Source organism: Aspergillus stella-maris, assembly GCF_047715825.1.
Source record: "Aspergillus stella-maris strain CBS 113639 unplaced genomic scaffold BDV14scaffold_17, whole genome shotgun sequence".
NCBI lineage: Eukaryota > Fungi > Ascomycota > Eurotiomycetes > Eurotiales > Aspergillaceae > Aspergillus > Aspergillus stella-maris.
The window spans coordinates 326,764-349,137 of NW_027396811.1; the positions used below are offsets into that span (position 1 = coordinate 326,764).

Genomic DNA, 22,374 nt, shown 5'->3' on the forward strand with positions numbered 1-22,374 from the left:
ATATCTAAACAACTGTCCGTCTGACATCATGCGTTCACCCTCCACCAAACAGGGTGGACTGCACACCTATCGCCATCTCGGTCTTTGACATAGAATAGTGTTAATACAAGGCAGTCATATCCTGCCCGCAAAATAATATAAGAGAGTAAAATGATGGTGAAAACAAGTCCGAAGAAAGGCAGAGCAAGAGAAGAACCGAAGAAAGAAGACTAGATAATCAAAACGCCGTCATGCTGTAGAAGAAACACCGAATCACCAGCTAGGGTCCCAGGCCCCCGTCGCCGTCTATGAGACGAAGTCGCTCTTTTGTTGTTTTCGCTCTTTTTGACGTCCCTTTCCCACCACCTCGGCCACGCCCTCGTTTGGGCACCGGCGTACCGGCCTGGGGTGTTCCCAGGTTTTCTGCTGTAGAAACTGGGGTCGCGGCTCCCGATGGTTTGGCACTGGCATCGTCAAAATTTCCTTCGCCTGTGAGATATATTTATTAGAATTGCGTTTCTCGATAGGGTTTCTAGCCAGAACATACCTTCATGATACATGTCATCCAACGTGATATCCCTCTTCTTCTTCTGGGCAGCCTTCTTGCCGCCCTTAGCAGCACCGAAAGTTTCACCCCGTTCAAGAGCCTCTCTCTCCTTCTGTTCGATGAGCTCTGCCTGTTCGTCATCGGCCAGCCACATGGCGATATCCTTGGTCTTGCTCTCGCGGTTGCGAGTGTTGAAGTCGACACCACCAGCTGCGCCTCCTGAGATGACAACGCGTTGCACCTCCTCTTTCTGCAATGCTCGTTTGCGAATACGTTCTTCGATGGTTGAGCGGGTGATGAGTCGGTAGACTGTGACCTGTCTGGTTTGACCAAGACGGTGAGCTCGGTCCATAGCCTGCGAATCAATTGTCGGGTTCCAATCAGAATCGTAGAAAATGACCGTGTCTGCTGCAGTCAAGTTGATACCAAGACCACCAGCACGAGTAGACAAAAGGAATACGAAGATATCTGGGCGTGACTGGAAATCAGCCACCGTGTCTCGGCGATCCTCAAGCTTTGTGCTTCCGTCCAAGCGGCAATACTTGTAGTTTCGGTAGGTCAAGTACTCTTCCATCAGGTCAATCATGCGTGTCATTTGGAAGTATAGCAGCACACGATGACCGCCCGCCTTGAGCTCACGCAAAAGTTCGTCCAGCTTAGCGAGTTTACCCGAGTCGGTAACGAATCGCCGCATAGAAGGCACTTCAATGTGTGTGTAACGACCCTTATTCGAGAGGGGCTGGGGCAGCATCGGAGGCAAAGAGTATGGCTCCGGATCCAGCTGCTGCTCAACAATTTGCTCTTCCATGGCCTTCGAGGGAGTATTGAACAAGACGTGCTGGACAGGAATATTGAACAGAGCATTCTGGGTTTCGAGACCAGCCTCCTGGCTCGAGGATATCAGGGTGATGGGCGGCGCGGATGCTGCAGGAGCAGCACAAGGCTCAATGACGTTGAGACCCTCTTGCTCAAAGACATTCTTAGAAACATTCATAAGGTCACGCATGTACCCTTCTGTCGCGACTTCATTGACAGCCTGACGATCGTTGCGCTGGCTAATGTTGAATAAGGAGTGTGTCAGTGCATCATTCGATGATTCGTCTTCCTCATCGTAAATCACATCGAGGCGGGACAATCTGTTCGTCTGTCCGCGACCACTGGCGCTTCGCTCGAATAAACCCGTGTGGGACTGATCAAACACCTCCCCAGCGGACGTATCCACGAACCGCAAGAAAGAGAATGCTCCGTCATTCTCCACGCTTTGCTTGATGTTTTCTGGCGTGAAGATGTTCATCAAATGAGACAAATACTTGGCACGAAACCCGGCCTTGGAATTGTTGGGCCCTGCTATGTCGACGCGGCCGTCAGATTTGAGAAGCATCCGTGGCAGGACAAATTCAATCGAGTTGCGAGTCGAATAGGCAACATCAACGCTGTGGCCTTCTCTGACAAACGAAGCGGTCTCCGCAAATTGTGCAAGAGAGAATGGCGATTTCGTTTCGGCTCGTTCAAACAAGTCTGGGTGATTGCAAACCTTACGGAATTGCATGACCAAGTTCATCAGCGTCGTGCTGTCCGTTTCATCGCCGACGGCAGCCTTCTCGATAAGGTCCATGATACTGACACGGTTTCGTAGGTTGGCGTAAAGAGCACGTTGGCGGTACGTGAGATCACAGAAAATGTCCTTTTCGACCTTGTCTCCAAGTTCTTGCTGGACATGCTTCTTGACACGTCGTAACATGAAAGGCTTCAGAATCATGTGGAGACGCCTAAGCTGGTCCTCGTTGAGTTTCGTGTTACTCTGCGCGTGAGACTCAATATCCTTGGAGAACCATTCACTGAATTCGTCGTGAGAGTCGAAGAGTGTGGGCATGATGAAATGAAGAAGGGCCCACAACTCTTGCATGTTGTTTTGGATAGGGGTACCTGTCAGTAGGAGACGGTTACGGCAGTGGAAGCCGAGAAGACTCTTCCAACGTGAACTCTGGGACGACTTGATAGCCTGAGCTTCATCGAGAATCATGTACTGCCATTTGACCTTCTGGAAGTATTGAGAGTCAAGAACAACAAGTTGATAGGATGTGACCAGCACGTGGAACTCCGACTCCTTGGTGTAAGTAATATGTTTGCGATCCCAGAACTTACGCAAGATCTTGCGGTCCTTGGCAGAGCCCCAGTAGGGCAGAACTTTGATGTTGGGGACGAACTTCGTGATTTCTTGCTGCCAATTGTGAAGTGTAGAAGCTGGAGCGATAACCAAGAAGGGACCCCAGATATTGTGGACTTCGGCAAGGTAGGCCATGACCGAGATTGACTGAATTGTCTTTCCCAGACCCATTTCATCTGCTAGAATACCGTTGATGCCTTGTTCATACAAGTTGACAAGCCAATTTAGACCCTTCAACTGGTACTCCTTCAACTTGGCAGTAAGCATCGTCGGTTGCGAGATCTCGATATCACCAAGACTCGTGGGGTTCTGGAAGTTCAGCTCGCTATCATCCATTGCATCCATGGGGTTTTGATCCGGATTGTCGAATGCTCTGGCTCTTTCCTGGGCCTTTTGGACGGCGCTTTGGGCATTGGCCATTGCAGCCTGTCTCAGAGCGGTCTCATCTTCTGCATCAAAGTCGAGATCTTCAAAGTTCGTGACCTTACCCGCACCTGTGCTAGTGGGTAAATCAATGGCAGCACTTGTGTCTCCCGCATTTTCTGCATCGTCTGCCCCGGGTATCTTCCGGCCAATGAAGTGAGAGTACAACTCAGTTTGCGAGATAAGGAAGTTGAGTTTACGCTTCTGGCGGTTAGCCTCACGCTCTGCTTCAGCCCTCTTGGCTGACTCGAGTTCTTGCTTCTCCGCAAGACGACGCAAGTCACGCTCTTCACGCTCGTTGCGCTTCCAGAAGGACATCATCTCACGCATCGTTCTTTTAGCACGGGCCTGAGTATCCTTCATACTCTTATTCGTGCGTTCCTGCCATTTGCGAGACTGCTTACTGGCCAACTGAGCGGTCTTGCGCAGGTTCTCTTGACGAGTGCTGAGAGAGTTGACCTTGGTGCGGTAGACTTTGGGAATATCTTTACGTGCGATATCCCTCCAGATCTGCTCATAAATCTGGTTGTAGCCCTTGGACTCATAGGTCGAGGTGGGAATAGGTGTTGTCTCCTTGGAGCGACCACCTTTGGCTTCCTTCTTAAGGTATTCCTTTCGGGGATCTTCCTTGGGAGCCAGAGGCAAAGGCTCGTCGTTCTCCATGGCAGCATAAGCAGCTTCGGCAGCATCCTTTTCGGCTTGTTTCTGTTCCTTGGACTTCTTGGGTCGTGTAACAGGGCCGCCGCGTCCAGACTTGCGCCTTGACGGGGAGCTTCGACCAATGTGGAAGGAGCTGGTGGTACCCCCTTCGAGATTGGGAGGCAGCGGAGTAATTTCAGTCATCTCTCCTTCAGGTGAAGTGACACCTTCCAAAGCCCTCTTGGTCGTCTTGATCTTCCTCTGGGCTCTTTCGGCTTCCCGCAAGAATTTGGCCTTCTCGGCAGAGTCCTGAGTCTCATTCGCCTTGAGTTCTGCCTCAAGCTTCTTCTGCATCTCCATTCGCACTGTATTCTCTCTCCGCCGCTTTCGTTGCATGTCTTTCTTTCGCTCTTTCTCATCTTGAACTTCCTTGGCTTGAACTTCAGAGACAACAGAGGCTTCTTTTGCGATTCGGAATCGATCCATGCCCGCGTTGGCTTGCTTCTCAAACGATTTCCCGAGCTTTCGAAGGTAATCATGGCGGCGACGCTGGAACAAGTGTCAGCGCGAGAAACAATCCAAGTTATGTAGTTAACTAAACGTACCTTGCGCTTCATGCCTTCAGCGCGTTCAATGTCTAGGGCGCGCTTTTTTCCTTTTGAAAGATAGCGCTCACGTTCTTTCTCAAAGCCTGGAGCCTCCACATCGCTCTTCTCCGCATTGTCAATATCGACCATGCACTTGTTAACCATCTCGGTTTCCTTCTCCGATAGAATCCTGCGGGGAGGCCGAACAACCTTCGGGGGGTCTACCACGCCGTTGGCGGAAATTTCAGAGTTCCTTTGGTCCTTGTCGGTAGTGCGTCGACGTTTATCCGTACTAGGCTTCTTCTCCAGCCGTGAACCAGGTGGGGCGGGCTCAATGTCTCTGATTTTTGATTGAAAAGCAGCTGGCGGTGGGGGACTTATGCTTGTAGCGTTGAGAGGTGGTGCAGCTGAATTGACAGAAGCCAACCCGGGAGGTGAAGATGGCCTTTTTGGAGGAGAGCGTTCTTCGGTGGGTCCAGAGAGGATACTGGCAAACGACATGGGATCTGCAGCACGGGAGGGCTTCTGTTGTTGGAAACGATTTGTTAGTAATGCATGAGCAAACGAAAGCATCGGCAAAAACAATATTAGTGGCTCGATGAGGAACTCACAGCGTCCTGTATAGGTGAGGCTGGCCTTGGCTCACGCATCGCTGAAGATGAATACGCAGGAACGCCATGATTCATTGAGTAGTGCGACTCCGGCTCCTTCTTTGGCGATACATGATTATGGTTGTCGGGTCGACTCGATGGATGGGCATGGGACGGGGTTGAAGGACCGTATGGTGATGCGCCACTGCCGGGTATCATTTGCGGCCCAGAGTAGGGCCGGGGCAGGGGGTATGACGGAGTTCCTGCAGCCGAATGCGCTTGGTATTGCGATGCCGACTCGTGTGGTGGTGGTCCGCCGCCATTCAATGGAGGCAGTGTGCCTGGTAGGGGAGAAGGCGCATGCGAATAGTGAGGGCTCCGAGCCAAGCTGGGCTGCGGGAAGGCAGGGGGTGTCTGGGGAGGGCGCTGTTGGTACTGGTCATTGTTGGGATAATAATGACGCGGTTTATTCGTAGGCGAGTAGGCAGAGTAATGAGCCTGCTGAGTCGGAGACTGAGGGTTATACGGCGGAGCCCCCGTCATTATGGTAGCCGCGTATGTCCGAAACGCGGCGACGAGTATTTAAGAGACAGGGTTGCCGGTGGGAACAAGGAATTGGGATGGGAATTAGTTGTTCATCGATTGCTCGAGATAGTCGGCAGGCGCACACGCGCGGGAGCGTAAGGACTTTCTCGTCAAGGGAACGATCACGCGTCGGTTCGTCGTCAGCTGTCGAGCTATCTGCGTCGGAAATTAAGTATAGGCCAGCGGGAGAAGGAAAATGAAGGTGTCGAAGGGAGGAATGATAGAATCGAGAATTAAGATGGACACCGGATTGTCGAGGACGGGTGGAGGGAGTGGGAGATGGGGACGAGAATGGCGAAGAAAATGAATGAGATGGCAGGAGTTCGCCTTACCGGGTTTGCCAGGAATCTTCTTTGGGAGGGTCTGGCTCTAGTGTCTCCTCGTCTCGTGTGGTGAACCAGCAAATCGTCGCGGGTCAGCCGTGATCGGGGAACACAACTCTCAGGTTGAGGCCATCGATAGCCTTCTCGAACGGGGGTTATTATACGCTGACAGGATCGAGATAGGACGAGAGGGGGCGATGAGAGGAGAGGTGAATGGCAAAGGATGGCGTTGGCGTTGAGTTTGGTGATAAGTGACGATGAAGAGACAGAGTGGAAAAGAAAGAGAAGGGGGTGACGGTGGGAGTGAAAGACGGGGAGAAGGAAAGGTGGTGATGGAGGCGTGATGCCCTCGTGCTGGGATGGATTGTAGAGTCGAGCAGGTAGCTGCCCCCTTTGCTTCGCCCAACTTTCTCGTCTTCTTTCGTCGGCTTCTTCCTCGTTTCTTCTGCTCGTCGGCGATCCATTCTAACACGTCTTACAGTACTGGTATTACTCTTACATCCCAAGCAAACTGCGCCGGTTTACAATCCACCTTGTGCTGTCATTTCTGCCGTCAGGCAGGTCAAACTGGACAATGCATATGCTGTACTGCAGAAGTTTTCTTGCGTTTGAATTGCAGCATCATAAACCTGGCTCAAACTCATGAGTACTTCTTACCGTTGCTAAGTACCGTTCTTCCCCATCAAGCTCATTGCCGCTGTAAAAAAATGTAAGATACCGTATCAGATCTACTTCGAAGCATTGCCGTAAAAAGATTACATCGCGAGATTCCAAGGCCGGGACACCGTTTCGCAATCGAGCCCCAGCCATAGCTGCTTTGACTAAGCTAATAGCGCCCTCGTTGGAGACGCTGCTGTGCTCCGCGAGTTTCGACAGAGCGTATGCAGGCTTCTCTGTTTGCCGCGCCCTTGAACCAGCAACCAGACACTATTACTAGTACTCTGTATGGCTATGACGACTGAGCCTGATGTACGCTGAATAGGTAGAGGTGCGTGGACTTATCGGCCTTACAGAGAGAACACATGAACTTCCACTTAAGCCACGTCCTCTTGGCACCAACACCACGCGTTCTCTTGAAGTGCTCTTTGGCAGGATTAAGACTAGTGTTAACGATACGTCGGCAATTTGGGCTACTGGTAAGGTATCGTCGCACATCAGTTGGAAATCTGACGCTTTTCTGTTCCAACGTTTCAAGAATAGCATAACTTCAGCCCCGAGGAGAACGAGTTGCGCTGCGCCTGCATGGACGCGAGGGCCAAGCGCCTCAAAGAAATGAGATGCATGACGGCTTTTGCCTCCTTGCTGTGTGTTCCGAGTTGTGTCGATATAAGCCCCATTTGGTCGATCGTACCCCCCTCCAGCTGCCCAGAATGTGCTGGATATAAGTTTCAAACCCGAAGCACTTGAATTGTCCATCTCCAAGATTCTCCGTCAAACTGTGACAGAAGTCCCGTACTCCAAGTGTCCATTATCCAAACTTCCCCACTTCTGGCGTTCCTGAGATTGAGACACCCGATTGTCGATTTCTGTCGGAACAAGTTCACGACCACCGTCCAGGAAGCTTCCGTTATCAGCCTCATAATCACCGCCGAACGACATTGATGCTTAAGCCGGGACAATTGGACAGCTGACATTCCAATACATTCGTTTTCAGGAAATGCAAGAAGTCGAAGTCGTCATCATTCTGTCCCGGGCTAACATCTGTCACTCAGATAGCCAGGAAAGAAGAAATATAAGGATTCAGGACTTGTCTGAGGCCTCGGGCCATGACCGGACGCTTGTGTCTTGCTATCGCGGACCTCAGCTTGTACCGAATGGCTGCACACTGAGTCTATGATATCTCTGTCGGTGGATCTCGAACCAGGTTTGTTTGGGTGATAGCCGTATTCGAGAGTGAAAGGGGACGTATTCAGCTGGACAGTCCTTGACTGGAAACTTCAGGCATTATGATGGTTCCTGAAGAATCTCATGGAGTTTTGAGGGTCACGTCACTCCTCAGGAGAGGCCGTTGAGCGTCGGCCATGATGGAGTTCGCGAAGAAGCTGTAGGGCACTTCAGCTGGTACCTGCTGTAGTAAATGAAGTGAAGAAAGTCCGGAGTCAAGGTTCTGAGGTAAGGAGGAACAGAGTAGGCTACTTAGGGAAGGAGCGAGGGGCTACCGTACCTAGACGAGGACACGCACCCTCCACTTTTTGTCCAGGAAGAATCTTCATATCTGGAAGCCTTCTTGTAATGTCGCTTGACATGACTTTGAGTGATTTTCCAGGTGTCATTTCCATGATTGCTGTCTTTACTACAAAGTACTAGTATACTATCTCCAGTCCCACCAGCGGATCACCCCACAGCATCCGGTTGCGACTCCACTGCAGCTGTCGTTCTACACTTGACCAGTTCATGCAAAACCACGCCATCCCCTGGGGACCCCGGGAGACTCTGCCTTATAAAGCTCGATACCACCTTCCCATACGCGTCTCCTGCTGTGTCTCCTGCTCCCAACACCCAAAGTATGGCCTGATCCTGATTTCCGACAGATTGCCACTGCGTGCCCGGCTCCCGGATCCTGAGTCCTGCACCCACACTCTTTGAGTATCCAATATACCGTCATCACTATGAATGCGAACTTCCTCGCCAATCGCTTCATTCGCGATAAACCCGGGTAAATGGAGCGAACACCTTCGGCCGAGCGTTCGGCGTGGGATTTTCTTCCCCTCAGAAACTTACAGGGATCTCCGGCTCTCTTACCTATGGTGGAGCCATCGCTGTGTCGTTGACGTTGACGTTGTGTTGTGTTGAAACTTGAGGTGGTGGTATCTACGCCATTCACTTCGCTTGGTGTTATATAAAGGAGAGTGAGCGTGTTGAGCACCTGTCTTGTTTCTCTCACGCTTCTCAATTCAATTTAAATAACACGGTACACCATACTAAACAACTCCAACAACAAACCACTGCAGCAACATGTCCATCCCGGAACAACAGTGGGCCCAAGTGGTCGAAAGTCCCGGATCACCTCCTGTGTACAAGCAGATTCCCGTCGCACACCCAGGTCCGGATGAGATTCTCGTCAAGATGCACTACTCTGGCGTCTGCCATACAGATCTCCACGCCATGAAAGGCGACTGGCCGCTCCCCTCCAAGATGCCTTTGGTGGGCGGACATGAAGGAGCAGGCATAGTTGTGGCCAAGGGTGACCTGGTCGCCGACGACGAGTTTAAGATCGGCGATGCAGCAGGCATCAAGTGGCTCAATGGGTCTTGTCTTTCATGTGAGATGTGCATGCAGTCTGATGAGCCTCTTTGTCCACATGCCCAGCTGAGCGGGTATACTGTTGATGGCACATTCCAGCAATATACTATTGGCAAGGCGGCGTTGGCGTCAAAGATACCCGACGGTGTTCCGCTTGATGCGACAGCCCCGATTCTCTGTGCGGGTATCACAGTCTATAAAGGATTAAAGGAGTCCGGCGCTCGCCCAGGGCAAACTGTTGCTATCGTTGGTGCCGGGGGTGGTCTAGGCTCTTTGGCACAGCAGTACGCAAAGGCAATGGGTCTGCGCATCATCGCCATTGATGCAGGAGACGAAAAGAAAGCCATGTGCGAGTCTTTAGGCGCTGAGGTACGTTTCAAATCTTAAACTACACCCTCTACGATCGCGGTGGGAAGGGAAATTAACTATCCGAACAATCCTTTTAGGCATACATCGACTTCTCCAGCACTGAGGACGTCGTCTCAGCCGTGAAATCCGCAACACCAGGCGGCCTAGGCGCTCACGCCGTCCTCCTCCTCGCCGTCTCCGAGAAACCATTCCAGCAAGCAACCGAGTACGTGCGATCACACGGGTCTGTGGTAGCGATTGGTCTCCCGGCGGGTGCCTTCCTCAAGGCACCAGTCTTTACGACTGTCGTGCGCATGATTAGTATCAAGGGCAGTTACGTGGGCAATAGACAGGATGGGGTCGAGGCGCTGGATTTCTTTGCAAGGGGCTTGATCAAGGCGCCGTTTAAGAGGGCGCCGTTGAGTGATCTGGGGAAGATCTTCGAGTTGATGGGTATGTTTCTCTGTTCAGTTTCCTCCATTCGTGGTTGATGCTAATGATAAAATGTTTATAGGGGAGGGTAAGATTGCAGGGAGGTATGTCCTGGAAATCCCGGAGTGAACTTAATTCGCCAGACAACGGTTCCTCCTATTGTCTCTATATGATTAGCAGATTTACCTCAATCTAATAGCACAGTATCCGCCTTGTTCACTGATTTTTCACGGACGATATAGCGACGTAAGAGTATGCCGCCTCTCTTAGATTCCGCGAGATAGAAACAGGAACGAGGCACCAAGACCCCTCGGAGAGAGCACTAAATATCCCCCTTCTTCTCTTCAACCCCCATCCCTACCCCTCCAATATTCGTCTCAGACGGCGTAGCCGACGTCTCAGATGACGCAGACCCAACGGTCGTCAACGGCCCTTTATACGTCTTCCTCGCATAAAGCAAGTAGTATAGCAGCGCGCCACCCCAAAGAGCCCCGTTTATGACAACCGTGTAGTTCATATCCTCCGCTACGATATCAGTCTCATCAGCACTCACTCACCAACATCAAAGAAAAGCAAAGCTGAAAAGGGCAATCGAAACGAAGGAAATAATAGACTAACTCACCATTCACACCCGGCCCCCCAGTCGGAAACATACACAGCAAAATCGCAAAGGCAAGGTACACCACCGCCGTAAGCGCAATGCCCTCACTTACAAACCTCCCCGTGTAAAACTTCCCAGGCAGGAACTTGCTCCTACCCCAAACTAATCGGCATAATATCGGCATCATCCACGCTAAATCGTTACCTGCCACCGCAAGAGAAAAGAGCGCGGACGACGCAGACTCGTTGATTAGTGCCAGGAGTCCAATTATTATTGCAATCACTACGACGCCCCAGACTGTGCGGACGGGTTGGAATCGGATGGAGGTGCTGATTTTGCGGAAGAAGGAAGAGAAGGGAAGCGCGGAGTCGCGGCTGAAGGCCCAGGTTTGGCGGGAGGCTGCGACGACCTGTATGTGGGAATCATGTTGTTAGGATTTGTGGTTTTGGGTGTGAAGGGCAGGAGAGGTTTGGTCTGATACTTACCAGGCTCAGTCCCATGAAGAATTGTACGGCTGCGACGACGGCCATGAAGCCTAGTGCGCCTGATTTACCTAGGCAGTCGTAGTAGATCTGAGCATGGTTATTAGCATCCTGCGTGCATACTACCCAGGGCCAAAGACATACCTGCGCCATGGGCTGCCCGAAACTAGACCCCAGTACCGCCTCAAGGTCAGTATTTATGACGGCCGCCATAACAGCCAGACTCAGAAACCCCAGTATCCCACAGAGACCACAAGACCACAGTATTCCTAGCGGTACAGCCCGCGTGGCATCTCTAGCCTCCTCACTCATATGCACACAAGAATCAAACGCGCCGATGGTCCAGATGGGAGACAACCAAGCGAGCATGAATGCCCACCCGCTCGGCCAGGTCGTGAGGTTCTCAAGGTGCCCGAAAACGTAGGTTCCATCGTTGATTGTGCCGCCGTTGGTGGCTTTCCCGATGGGCAGTGCGAGGACGGTAGCGAGAACGAGGCCGATATTTGTTACTATGCAGACGGATTGGATCTTGGGCATTATGCGTGCGAAGAAGGTTGCGATCAGGCCGTGGATTATTACGCAGCCGGCGTAGGTGCCGTAGACTACTGGACGGGAGGCAGACCAGGTACCGTCGCGGGCGATGGAGACGATTGCGAGGAGCATCGTGGCGAAGCCATCTTTGCTTGTTAATCGCTTGACTGGTAAGATATAATTGGGGTGGCCGCTTACAGTCAATCGAGCAGACGCCGCCAATGAGGCCGATGGTATTGCTATATCCGACGACGAAGCTCAGCACGTTCTTCCACTTCTCCCCAGCATAGTAGTGTGTCCAGAAATAGAGACCGCCGGCCGTTGGCATTGCGGACGCTAGGTCGGCCTTCATAAATCGTTAGTTTCCCATATGGTCTGTTCAGAGTAGAAGGGAAGTCGGAAACATACCATAGCAAGCCCAACAATGAAGATAAACACACTCGCAACCAGCCATCCTATTTCCTGTCAGTCTATCCAGCAAATAAAGCTCGTATCGCAGCAAGAAACAGTACCCTATATAACAAGTCAGTCAACCTTCCGAAACCCCAGTCGAATAGCCAACGGTAACCATACCCAAACCATCCCCACCGGACCCGCAGGTATAGAAAACGACAGCGTCGACGCAATAGAAGGCAGCAGGCCCATGATACTAAACGCAATAGCGAAGACCTGGACAGTCGAGTAATGCCGCCGAAGCTCCTGCTTGTAGCCCAGTGTTGCTTGTAACAAGGATCACCCGTCAGCTTGCGTCCTCGTCTAGGATCGTCAAGGGTGGTATGATAGATAGGGATGATAGTAGTAGATAATCACCTAGCAATTGCGTATCGCCCCTCTCAGGCGGAGGTTCATGCGAGAGCGCATCCTGGATAGCATTCGGCGATTGGGACTTTTCAGCCATTGCATGGACGGAGTATATGGTGATGTATCAGTTGGTCTCAATGGAAATGTTTGGAGGAATGCCACGAGGGGCAGCAAGCAGAGCTTAAGAGCGATAAGAGTTCGACATGTGCGATGCACGTCAGCACTGGGGTAAGGTTGCAGCGTGACCTTGCAAAAGCAAAGGGCGCAGGGGACGAAGATCAGCGTCGATAGTCGAGGACTCCATAGATACAGTGTTATCGGCGGGAGGAAACTCCGTGAGCCAATGCGGATGGACAGATGAATGATAAGAAGCCGTAGCGTGTGTTAGTTTGAGCTTGGTTGATTGAGAAAGTCCGAGGGTTATTGGGGGTGGTTGGGGTCTAGATCGGGGTGTCCTTCCTTATCTGATGTACTCACTGTTATCCTCCGATGGCTAGAGACTACTGCAAGATACTCCAAAATACAACGGCTATCATTACTATAGATAACCGACAAGTGATAGTCCATATGCCGAAACATCAAAAAGTAAGAATTCATAAGTATACAAAAGCCAATGGCCAGTCTACTATCTAAACAGCCCCCGGTCCCTTGTGGTTCGACTGATCCAGCAGCAGACGAGGCTTAATGTAATCCTCATCCAACTGTCTGAACCAAGCGACATGGTCGCCGTCGGGCCCACCGGAGAAGAGATCCCGGATTGTCTCGCGGGCGCTGCGTCCACTGATATCCCGACGAGAGGGAGACACAGATGCGCTTTCCCCGCCTTGTGGTGTGTGTAGCTGCGATGGGTTCTGCGAGCGTTGGGACGGTGATCTGCGCATGCGTGTTGGTGCAGCGGGGGGTAGGTCGTCGTCGGAATGGGTCTCGTCGATATCGAGCTCGAAGGCATCTGGGTGGTCATGGTCGACTGCTCGGCGTTTGCCGGCGGCCTTCAATCCAAATTCATCCTCGCTGCCGTCGTCGCTAGCGCTGGCGCTGCCGGGGCGGTTGCCCAGCAGAGTTGCCGTTGTCGAGCGATCCCGTGCGGTTTGGGTGTCTTTGGGACCGAAGGCGTCCGAGTACATCCTGGAGTGTCCTGGGCGCGAAGATGACGGAGGGCTAGGGCGGCGGCTGTTGCCGCTGGAGTAGCTGTTGTTCCGGTCAAGGTCTCTTCGCACTCCGCCGAGCGGGATGTTGTCAGGGCGCCGGGGTGTGTACCCCAACCCGGTGTCGGATCGCTTGTAGTAGGTGCCACCATTAGACACTTCAATATCGAACTCGTCGTCAGACTCGAGCTCCTCGACGACTCCTGTCCTAATACCCAAAATCTCAAGCATACGCGCCGTCGTGCCTCCGAAGACGATCACGGTGATCACGACGACAACAAGGACAGTGGCACGTAGTGCCGGCCCGTTAGCACCTCCCAGGCCTGCGGCAAGGGCTACACCGACTGCACCACGAAGACCAGCCCAGAAGAGCATCGCTTGGTGCGCAAAAGGCAACTCGTCAGCCACCTCGACACCCCGCCGACGCGCTCTATACCGAATGAACCAGTTGATTGCTTTGGACAGTGGGAACACCGCAAGGTATCGAGCAAGACAGATACCGAAGACGGTGACTAAGATGAAGAGAGGCTTGAACTGCATGTTCCTCTGGACGAGAAGATCGAGTCCAAGGTAAATGAAGATGAAGTTCTCCGACAATTGTGCCATGACTTGGAAGAGATATTTGGTCGTCAACTGCGTTCGGCGAGACATGTTGTAGTAGGCATAATGCTTCAGGGTGATACCGCAGAATAGGAGCGACACAATTCCTGAGACTGTTAGCTTCGAAAACCCTGCTTTGCATACTGGCTGGACATACCTGATAGGTAAACACCGTTTGAGAAAAAGTAACTTGCATAAGCAATAAGGACAATCAAGCAGCTCTCAATCTTCGGCTGTCGCCGGACATGGGTGTATTTCAGTCCCAACGCAGTCATGATGCCGACGATAACGCCGACCAGCATACTGCCAAAAAAGACAAGCAAGAACAACCCGATGGCCTCGAAGAGATTGAGGATAGACAATGACCCCGCATCACTATCCGCATACTTTTGCGCCGTCTCGAACAGAACAATGGCAATGGCGTCGTTCAAGATCGATTCACCGAAGATAACCGTGTAGAGCTTTGGCTCGACTTTGTAGAGGTTGAAGATGGCGAGAATCGTCACCGGATCTGTCGCGGAAAGCGTAGCGCCAACAGAGATGGCTTCAACGAAGTTGATGCTAAATCCGTCCAAGGGAATCCTTGTCCAAAGAAAGAGAACCAACCCGAGGACAAGAGCCGAGATAAAAGTCCCCGCAAACGCAAATGTAAGAATGGTTCCAATATTTCGGAAGAAGTTCGCCTGATGTAATTCGTATCCCGACGCGAGGATAATAGGAGGAAGGAGTAAGTTAAAGAAGAACTGGTAGTCGAACGCGACGAAGTTTTCGATAGGCGATTCGGTCAATCGAATGATGAGTCCGACGAACATGCCTATGCGCCATCGAATCAGTATCCACCACCATCCTCAACATCACAACGGACATTTGTGGGATAGGCGTACCTCCAAAGATAGACAAAACCGTTTCATGGACCGCCTCAATCTTCCGCTGCTGTAGGATGTAGCTCGTGAACAGAGCAAGCATCAACAGCGAGATCATAATAAACAGCGCCCAGGAGCTGAAGAACTCCTTGGTGCCGGCTTCCGGAGCCTCCCCTGTAGTCCAAAAAAGTCAGATCCGGGCATAATTGCATTGTTGTCTGCTAAGAGTGAAAAGCGCAGGAGGGGCCCGAAGCGCGTGCGTACCATCGTCGGGGTCGGTATCATCTCTCCCTAACAAACGCGAGACAGATTAGCGAGGGACCAAACAAACTTAGAAGGAAATGAAGCACAGAAGCAAAAAGTGCGCAAGTAGAGGAAGCCATACGAAGCAGCATATGGAGTGTATCACCCATCACTTGAGCAGCCATTTTGTCGTAGTCGTTGCAATGCAACCAGCACCCAGCACCAGCACAGCGCGATGACACCTAGCTCAGCGGTTTGCTCCAGCGGCGATTTTTAGGCACGAATCCGATGCGCACATAATAATCCTCAGGCCTGCAAACGGAGACAGAGAGAAGATGCAATCTGGACTAGCAGAAATTCAAAGTGGAAGGAGGAAATGGGCGAGTTGGAGTCTGGAGATTTGAAGTTGGAGCTGCGGTTTGGACAAGTTTCGGTTTCGTCAACGTTCCTTGTCTGCAGGCGGCGGTCCCCGATTCCCGCCCCAGGATGCCACCCGGAGTCACTGCAGGGCTCTGGGAGTGATCTTCATGACAGTCCAACCAGGTTGCAATATTTGTTCAAAATGCTCCTTTCAATTGTTAACCAAGTTTGACGTCTCGTAGTCAAGCCAGCCAATCGCACATTAGTCCGGATGTCTCCGCCTACTATAACTCTACGAAGTATACAGCATCATCGTAGAATCATGAGATCAACACTTTATTCTAGACCATTTCACAAATGATCAAGTCTACCTCTTCCTTCTCGGCCCTTCTGAAAGCCGACTCGTCAACCAAGCTGAAAGTACAGCAGCACAACCCCCAAAGCGCAAAACCCACCCTACACTATCATCATACGGTTCTCCGCGCGGTTTCTGTACCGACTTGAAGATAGCACTGCATACTAAGCTGGAGAGGACCTGCGGCGCGGAGACAGCGACATTGTGAAGGCCAAGCACGATTCCCGCCTGTGCTGTGTTCTCGTCGGCTCCGTTCTTCGGGGCTCGAGAGGGGCCGGTCTCGAGGTCATCTTGATTGGTACCTGCGTTGAGTTGTGTAGATACTGACGACTCGCTTTGGTCACGCTCGTTGTAGGACGTCCGCTCTGACCGGTATCTCCAGGCGCGGCGCTCTTCTTCCAGCGTTGCCACTTCGGCAGAGATCAAAGCGAAAGGCGCCCATAGTGAGAGCGCCCACGATATGCCGATGAGACCTACAACAGCCGAGGCAGCATTGACAGAGGTAACAAAAAAGGTACTAAACATGCACACCGCAAAGAGTACCTGCGACAGTAGCCAAGTCCGGCGCAACGTGAGGCCAGGGATCTGCAGCTTTGATAGCCACGTTTTGGGTCCTGCAAGTACCCGGCTCTTGCTGCCTGAAACTTCGGGATGGAGCTCCGCGACGAACCCTTCTTGGACGTCGGAGCTGGATAGTCTTTCGACTCTCATGTAAGGTTCTGATTCCTGGTAATAGCTGTTCTGGTTGTTATGGTCGGAGACAACGGGTTTGTATGATGGGACGACGAAAAGAGGGAGGGTTATGTTGGCAATAAATGAGATGATGGCATAGATGAGAAGAGCAAAGGTTGCGACCCGAGTCGCATCTTCCCATGCCTTGTCGATATCGGGGTCTGAGAGACCCGGATGTTCGTCGAAGATAGGGTTGACGTAGATCTGGCCGATGTAGGTAGTTGCGTAAAAGAGGAATGGGAACCAGCCAATCCATGCCGCAACTTGTACTTGACAGACCTTGGTAGCTTGCGGGGGTAAGTTCTTTATGGATTTGAAGACTTGTTTGAAGAAGCCAATAATTCCCATACTTCCTGAGGGAGGGGGTCCATCTAGTCGGGGATCACGTTCCTTGATGTAAAGGCAGCTGATCAAGAGGGTTACCGAAAGCGAGATTGATGCCAAAGTGCATAGGATTTGGAACCTTGTGTTCCCTAGGAAAGGGAATATCTTGGGAAGGTTGATATACCCAAAGACATAGCCAATGATGTTTCCCACGCCCGTTAAACGACTAGCCCAAGCATTCGCAGACTCCTGCTGATGCGCCGGTGCATTATCGACAATGAAGCACCGAATTCCCGCCTGGACTAAAGAATTGTCAAAACCGATGTTCCGAAGAAAAATACAGAGTCGTGCTCACCAGTGTTGATCGCGAAATCCAAGCACCACATCATAACAGTCGCGACGATGATAACTGTAATTTTTGCCCCTTCAGACTTCACATCGCCGCCAAACAGACTGATAACTCCTCCCACGATCTCCTTGACCCAAGCGAGTATAAGAAGAGTCGCAATCGTCGCTGCACCCCCAACTATCATGAAGGGCTTCCGTTTACCCCATGATAACCGACAGTTGTCACTGCGGATACCAATGTACGGCTGCACCAATGTGCCGGTCGTTGGGCCAGCAATCCAGACAAATGCAAGTAGAGCCTTGCTCATACCCAGTGATAGAAGGTAGGGCTACATGCATTCAGTCAACCTCATCCTCTTTCAACTGCTTGAGGATGGAATGTCCTGGACAACTTACCGAGCCACTCCCAAGCTCAACGGACCAAACAACCTGCAACCTAGAGCACACAGTCAGACTGGTTCGCATACAGAGTATCTAAGAGCCTAAGGCCAGATCCTAGACAAGTGCATAGCTCAATAGATAGAAACAACTCACCCCCCAATACTCAAGGTCAAAAGGAACAAATACCAGCTACTCTTCGTCTCGGCAGGTCTATCATGAGCATCTTCATTCCCAGTGAGTCTCTCAGAATCATTGAAGAATGTGACTGAGTCCACATCCGCATCATCGTCCGAAGCCCTCGGTCCCACAAGGGGAGAGGTCTCGTTTGCCGCGCGATCAGGACCCTCCATTGCGGATCAAGTGCTGGATTCTTGCACTCGTAGCGCAAGTATGCATCAACCAAATTTGTTTGCAGACTGGGAATAGTTTTGGGATGAGTGCCAGAGTCAGCAGCCAATTCTTGAACCTGTCGTGGCGAAATATCAAGTCATAAATCCAACGTAATATCCCTAGTCCTGCCCGGAGGTATGGTGGTGGAGCCGGGACCTACTCGAAGCGCGGTAGAGTAACCAGCATAAAGGGCGGCCAGAAGCAAACTCTTAAATTAGATCAGGGTGGAAAATGCGAGATATTTGGAATAGATGTCAGATTGTTAAATGATTGAAGGATAGGTAGATACGTTGTACAGACAGACCATTGGAGTGAGATGTGATGATGTCTTCTGACCCTGGGGCCATTGAAGGATGCCGTCATCCACGTGACTTAAACCGCAAGGCAGGTACTCCAACGGCTGGAGCCAAATGTTCATCAGACATACAACTGGTTTACGAAGAAGAGAAGGAGTATACACTAAATTTCCATTGCCTTGTGTTCCTTACTATGTACGTACTCGACGGATTTCATCCACCCTATCACACATGAATACTTCGTAAATCGGAAAAATGTCTATCAATCGCAAATAAGCAGTCTTCAGCCAGAAGCCCCAGGCCTCTTTGACAATGAGGCGTCTTTTGACAGCCATCATACGTCCAGTAACTGAATGCCCGCCCATAAAAGCGTGCATGTCATGGTATCTTCCGCTTCCCTTGTTCCTTTCAAATCCCTTTCGAACCATGTCAACCCGGAATTTTCTTCCAACCCCATGTACAAAGGAAAGAGGGGTCAAACAAGATAAAAACAGAACAATTGAGAGAAAATGTAGTACAGAAAACAGGCGCAGGTATGACAGAAACCACTGCACTTATGAAACCCAATTAAGGACCGAAAACAACAAGCTGAGAGAAAGGGCCTCGGCGCCGATAACAAGTGGCCCGGTTAACCCAGGGTATGTTGCAAACATAACACCCAAAACCATATAAACGACCAGGCAAAACCGCAAGACATTAGGTAACCATATAATGTAAACAAAACCCTTATTAGAACATCATTCGAACAAGCCACAGTGAGAAACTTGCAACCGCGTTAAATATGCTGTTGCAAAAGCTGGGGCGCAATCATGTGGGGTGCCATCATGGTACCCATCGAGGATTGCATGGCCATAGTCGACGGCATCGAGGACGGCATGGTTGTAACCCCGTGGACGCCAGCAATAGCGTGATGAGCAGACTCTGATGGTGACTCGTCCTCGTCGTGGGAGAGGGATTCGTCGTCCTCATTCTCCAAATCGTCATCGTGGACTATGGGCTGTCCATCCTGCTGAGCCTCATGGATGCGACGGTGCCTGAAATACGTGGTTAGATACTGATTGCAATCAAATGGTGACGTATTACTTACTGGGCCAGGTTGTCAGACCTAGAGAAGGCCTTGTTGCAGTAGGGGCAAGGGTATGGTCGCTCTTGAGTGTGGGTTCTCACGTGTCTAGAAGCTAATTGTCAGCGGGCGGCTAGAGAAATTACCACGGGACAGCGTGGGTATTGTCGTGGTCAAAAGACACCAATGAAATTTTGACGAGAAACGAAAATATGCAACGTACCGTTTCAAATGCTCCAATCTCTTGAAAAGTCGCCCGCAGGAAGGGATTGGGCACGAATGCGACTTTTGTGGGTAAGGGCCAAGTTCCATCATAGTGGCACTGCGAGCGCGGCGGACAGGGCCATAACGGTCGCCCTTGTGTCCGATGCTGTTATGAACGGCGGATTCCATGTGTCCGTTTGTGGGCAGGGCGGACAGATCATCCGGGCCCTGGGCAACAAGGGACATAGAGCTCTGCTCGCGGTGTTCCTCCACGTTAGACAGAGGGGTGCTGTTGCGCGACATCTCGTGCAGCAGATTCTTCTGGGGAAGAGCTGCAGTAGGATAACCGCCAGTCATAGAACGCTGCAATGATTCGTGGCGCGAGTCATCCCCCTCACCTGGAGCAACTGAGCTGGAAACAGAACGTCGCAGGTCGCTGGGCTTGTGGGCCGCGTAGGAAAGGGCCGGGGCAGGTGAGTGAGTGCCAGTATTCACAGGGTTAGCAATGCCGGGAGGAATAGAAGATCGGCGGCGGCGTTGCTTGTAAGTGGGAGAGCCTTCTAAGACCGAGTACACGTTGGAGTGGAACGTCCTTGCCGGCGTGGGGAAATGCGCACTTGCGAGGTTAGAAGGCGGCAGGTGCATCATCGGATTAAAACCAGATCCAGCAGACATCTCAGGGATAGCAGTATACAAGCCCGTATCTTCGTTGGCAATGTAAGCAGGCTCTGCGCCCATGTGAGAGCTGTGCTGCGGGGGTGTGACGGGCTCAAATGATAGGCCACGGTTGCTGTAATCTTCGTACTGAGATGAGACGAACGACGGCGCTGGCGAGTACTCGACGAAAGTGGGCATCGAAGAGTGGCGCTGATGGATTCTAGCAATGGGCATCCCGTTGCGGTCGTATTGAAGAGCTCCGTAGTCCGCCTCGCGCTTAATAACATTCTGAGCCAGAGTATTGGGCATCGGAATCGAGGTGTACATCTGGTGATTCGCGGATTCGTCCGTGAGAAGCGGGATCGACGGCGGGGCCATTTGAGGAGCCATCTGAGAAGCCATCTGCGAAGCCATCTGGGGAGGAGGCATTGCGTCAACGGTCCGAACGACTGGGGATGCAGATTGGCCATATGTCGTACTTGCGTGTGCAGCAAACGAAGAAGAGTTTGCTTGTTGTGCCTTGGTAAGCTGCTCATACAACGACTGGGACGAATCGAACTCGAAAGACAAAGCAGGCTCGCTGACAGCGACAGTGGTAGCTTCCTGGTTCATCTTCTCGCGTTTCAAGTCGCGCTCAAGCGCGTCAAGAAAGAGTCTATCATGAGGCACACTGTACCAGTAGAAGACCTTTTGCTTTTTCTGAGTTCGGATACAGTTGTTCTTGTAGAGGAAGTCGAGGAACGGGCTCTTCGGTTCTTCGAGCGTAGCGTCGGTGCCGGCCTTGAGGTTTCGCAAGTCGGAGAAGATACCTTCCTCGAATTTCTTCGTGTTCTTGACGGGGCGTCCGAAAGCCTGGAATCGGAATGCAAGGCATCGCACGATATCTGTTCCTGAGATGTGGAAAAGGTTGCTCCTATTTTTGGGTGTGGTTAATAACAGTTCCAAAGCGGGAGCAAGTGTGGTTCGCCGTCAAACTAACCAGAGAACACAGGAAACGTAATCACCAGTGGGGAGAAGGAACCTCCGAATGAGTTGGTCTGGCTGCCAGTCCACTGGCGCCGAAAGAAGGAAGTATTTCACTTGAAGTAGAGTCAGTCAAAGCGCCAAGCAAGGCGACGAGGAAATCGCGTCTTACAATTATCGACCTGCTGGAGTTGGACTTGAGCATCATGCGGCAGGCTTTGCTGCGCTTCGCTCGATAGCATAAACGTCTCTGGTTTCTGAGGAGGCGCCATCGGGGCACCGTGTTGGGGGTACATATTCGCGACCTATAAACAAGGTATTAGAGTGAGAAACGAGCAAAATGCCATCAACTGTGTCAACGCCATCAACGACAGCATGAGGCTGCGTCTGAAACGACAGTTGGGTCGAGTGATTTGGGGCAACACATACGGTCAAGGCGCTCCGTCGTCGAGTCGGTCAAAAGGCTCAGTCTGAGCCAGGTAGGAGAAAGTATAGTAAATATTAAGTTAAAACGAAGATCGTTTTATGTCGATAAGATGGTGTATAAGTAACAGCGATCGATTGCAACACAATCCGAGGAACCAGCCTCCTGCAGAAGGTTGTTAGGGACAGACGCCGGCGAACCTTTGTCGACCAACAGAAAGGACCAAAGGACGATGAAAGAAGGGAGAGAGAATGAACGAGGACCAGCCCGTTTCCAATTCTCTTTGACTCGCGCGGCGAAACTGAAATGAAACGAAGGAGGAGAACAAATGGAAGCAAGTCGCTATGAGGGGAGGGGAGAAGAAAGAGAGAGGGAGAGCGGAAGATGGATGAAGGAGGACTTGCTTTTTCAGAGAGTGTTGAGAGAGAAATGGACTGCAGGCCGGGGGAGGAGCAGAATAATAATAATGAGCCTTGTTATTATTCGGGACTAAGACTGGCCTGGGTCTGGTGCTAATAATAATGCGGTAAGAATAATAAGAAATCCAGAAATAAGAAATAAGTAATAATAAAATAATGGACACTAAGTATGATGATCTGAACCAGCCAGTCCGGATGATTACTGAGGGGGGGCAGAACCAGAGAAGGCAGAGAGAAGGAGACCAAGGGCGAGCGACAGTCCAGTTCGCTGAGCTGCGCGGAGTCTGACTGGCCCGATCACCTGGCCACTGCAGCACTGGGCCTGGGGC

General features: G+C 51.5%; 5 protein-coding genes across 5 annotated transcripts; 1 reads left to right on the top strand and 4 right to left on the bottom strand.

The window, feature by feature from the left end:
• Window positions 1–259: 259 nt before the first annotated feature.
• On the bottom strand, window positions 260–5,475 carry ino80 (chromatin-remodeling ATPase INO80; the record flags this gene model as incomplete). The annotated part of the gene is made up of 4 exons (XM_073773006.1): window positions 260–468; window positions 527–4,304; window positions 4,361–4,867; window positions 4,954–5,475. 4 exons carry the CDS (start codon window positions 5,473–5,475, stop codon window positions 260–262), a joined length of 5,016 nt encoding a protein of 1,671 aa, XP_073629799.1.
• Window positions 5,476–8,795: 3,320 nt separating this feature from the next.
• BDV14DRAFT_207857 (zinc-dependent alcohol dehydrogenase) lies at window positions 8,796–10,633 on the top strand (the record flags this gene model as incomplete). Its single annotated transcript, XM_073775255.1, has 3 exons — window positions 8,796–9,452; window positions 9,530–9,884; window positions 9,946–10,633. 3 exons carry the CDS (start codon window positions 8,796–8,798, stop codon window positions 9,990–9,992), a joined length of 1,059 nt encoding a protein of 352 aa, XP_073629800.1. The 3' UTR covers window positions 9,993–10,633.
• BDV14DRAFT_207859 (putative GABA permease) lies at window positions 9,968–12,375 on the bottom strand (the record flags this gene model as incomplete). The annotated part of the gene is made up of 8 exons (XM_073775256.1): window positions 9,968–10,388; window positions 10,486–10,873; window positions 10,950–11,036; window positions 11,091–11,623; window positions 11,676–11,823; window positions 11,886–11,939; window positions 12,051–12,196; window positions 12,288–12,375. 8 exons carry the CDS (start codon window positions 12,373–12,375, stop codon window positions 10,186–10,188), a joined length of 1,647 nt encoding a protein of 548 aa, XP_073629801.1. The 3' UTR covers window positions 9,968–10,185.
• Window positions 12,376–12,907: 532 nt separating this feature from the next.
• BDV14DRAFT_188756 (Sodium/hydrogen exchanger family-domain-containing protein) lies at window positions 12,908–17,979 on the bottom strand (the record flags this gene model as incomplete). Its single annotated transcript, XM_073771113.1, has 9 exons — window positions 12,908–14,130; window positions 14,181–14,837; window positions 14,908–15,060; window positions 15,151–15,173; window positions 15,945–16,146; window positions 16,189–17,202; window positions 17,256–17,577; window positions 17,645–17,684; window positions 17,783–17,979. The coding sequence occupies 9 exons, from the start codon at window positions 17,977–17,979 to the stop codon at window positions 12,908–12,910; spliced, it is 3,831 nt and encodes a 1,276-aa protein (XP_073629802.1).
• Window positions 17,980–18,388: 409 nt separating this feature from the next.
• steA (sexual development transcription factor SteA) lies at window positions 18,389–22,247 on the bottom strand. Its single transcript, XM_073768260.1, has 6 exons — window positions 21,632–22,247; window positions 21,375–21,507; window positions 21,219–21,318; window positions 19,602–21,152; window positions 19,403–19,486; window positions 18,389–19,349 (listed from the first exon to the last, which is right to left on the bottom strand). The coding sequence occupies exons 2-6, from the start codon at window positions 21,496–21,498 to the stop codon at window positions 19,091–19,093; spliced, it is 2,118 nt and encodes a 705-aa protein (XP_073629803.1). The 5' UTR covers window positions 21,499–21,507; window positions 21,632–22,247; the 3' UTR covers window positions 18,389–19,090.
• Window positions 22,248–22,374: the final 127 nt, after the last annotated feature.

Excerpts from the sequence above, each read along its gene's own strand:
- steA (XM_073768260.1), bottom strand. The coding sequence starts at position 21,498 with ATGTACCCCCAACACGGTGCCCCGATGGCGCCTCCTCAGAAACCAGAG. Across the intron at positions 21,319-21,374 it reads ACTCCAGCAGGTCGATAATT|TGAAATACTTCCTTCTTTCG; the intron begins GTAAGACGCGAT and ends CTCTACTTCAAG. Across the intron at positions 19,350-19,402 it reads AGGTCTGACAACCTGGCCCA|GCACCGTCGCATCCATGAGG; the intron begins GTAAGTAATACG and ends CACGTATTTCAG.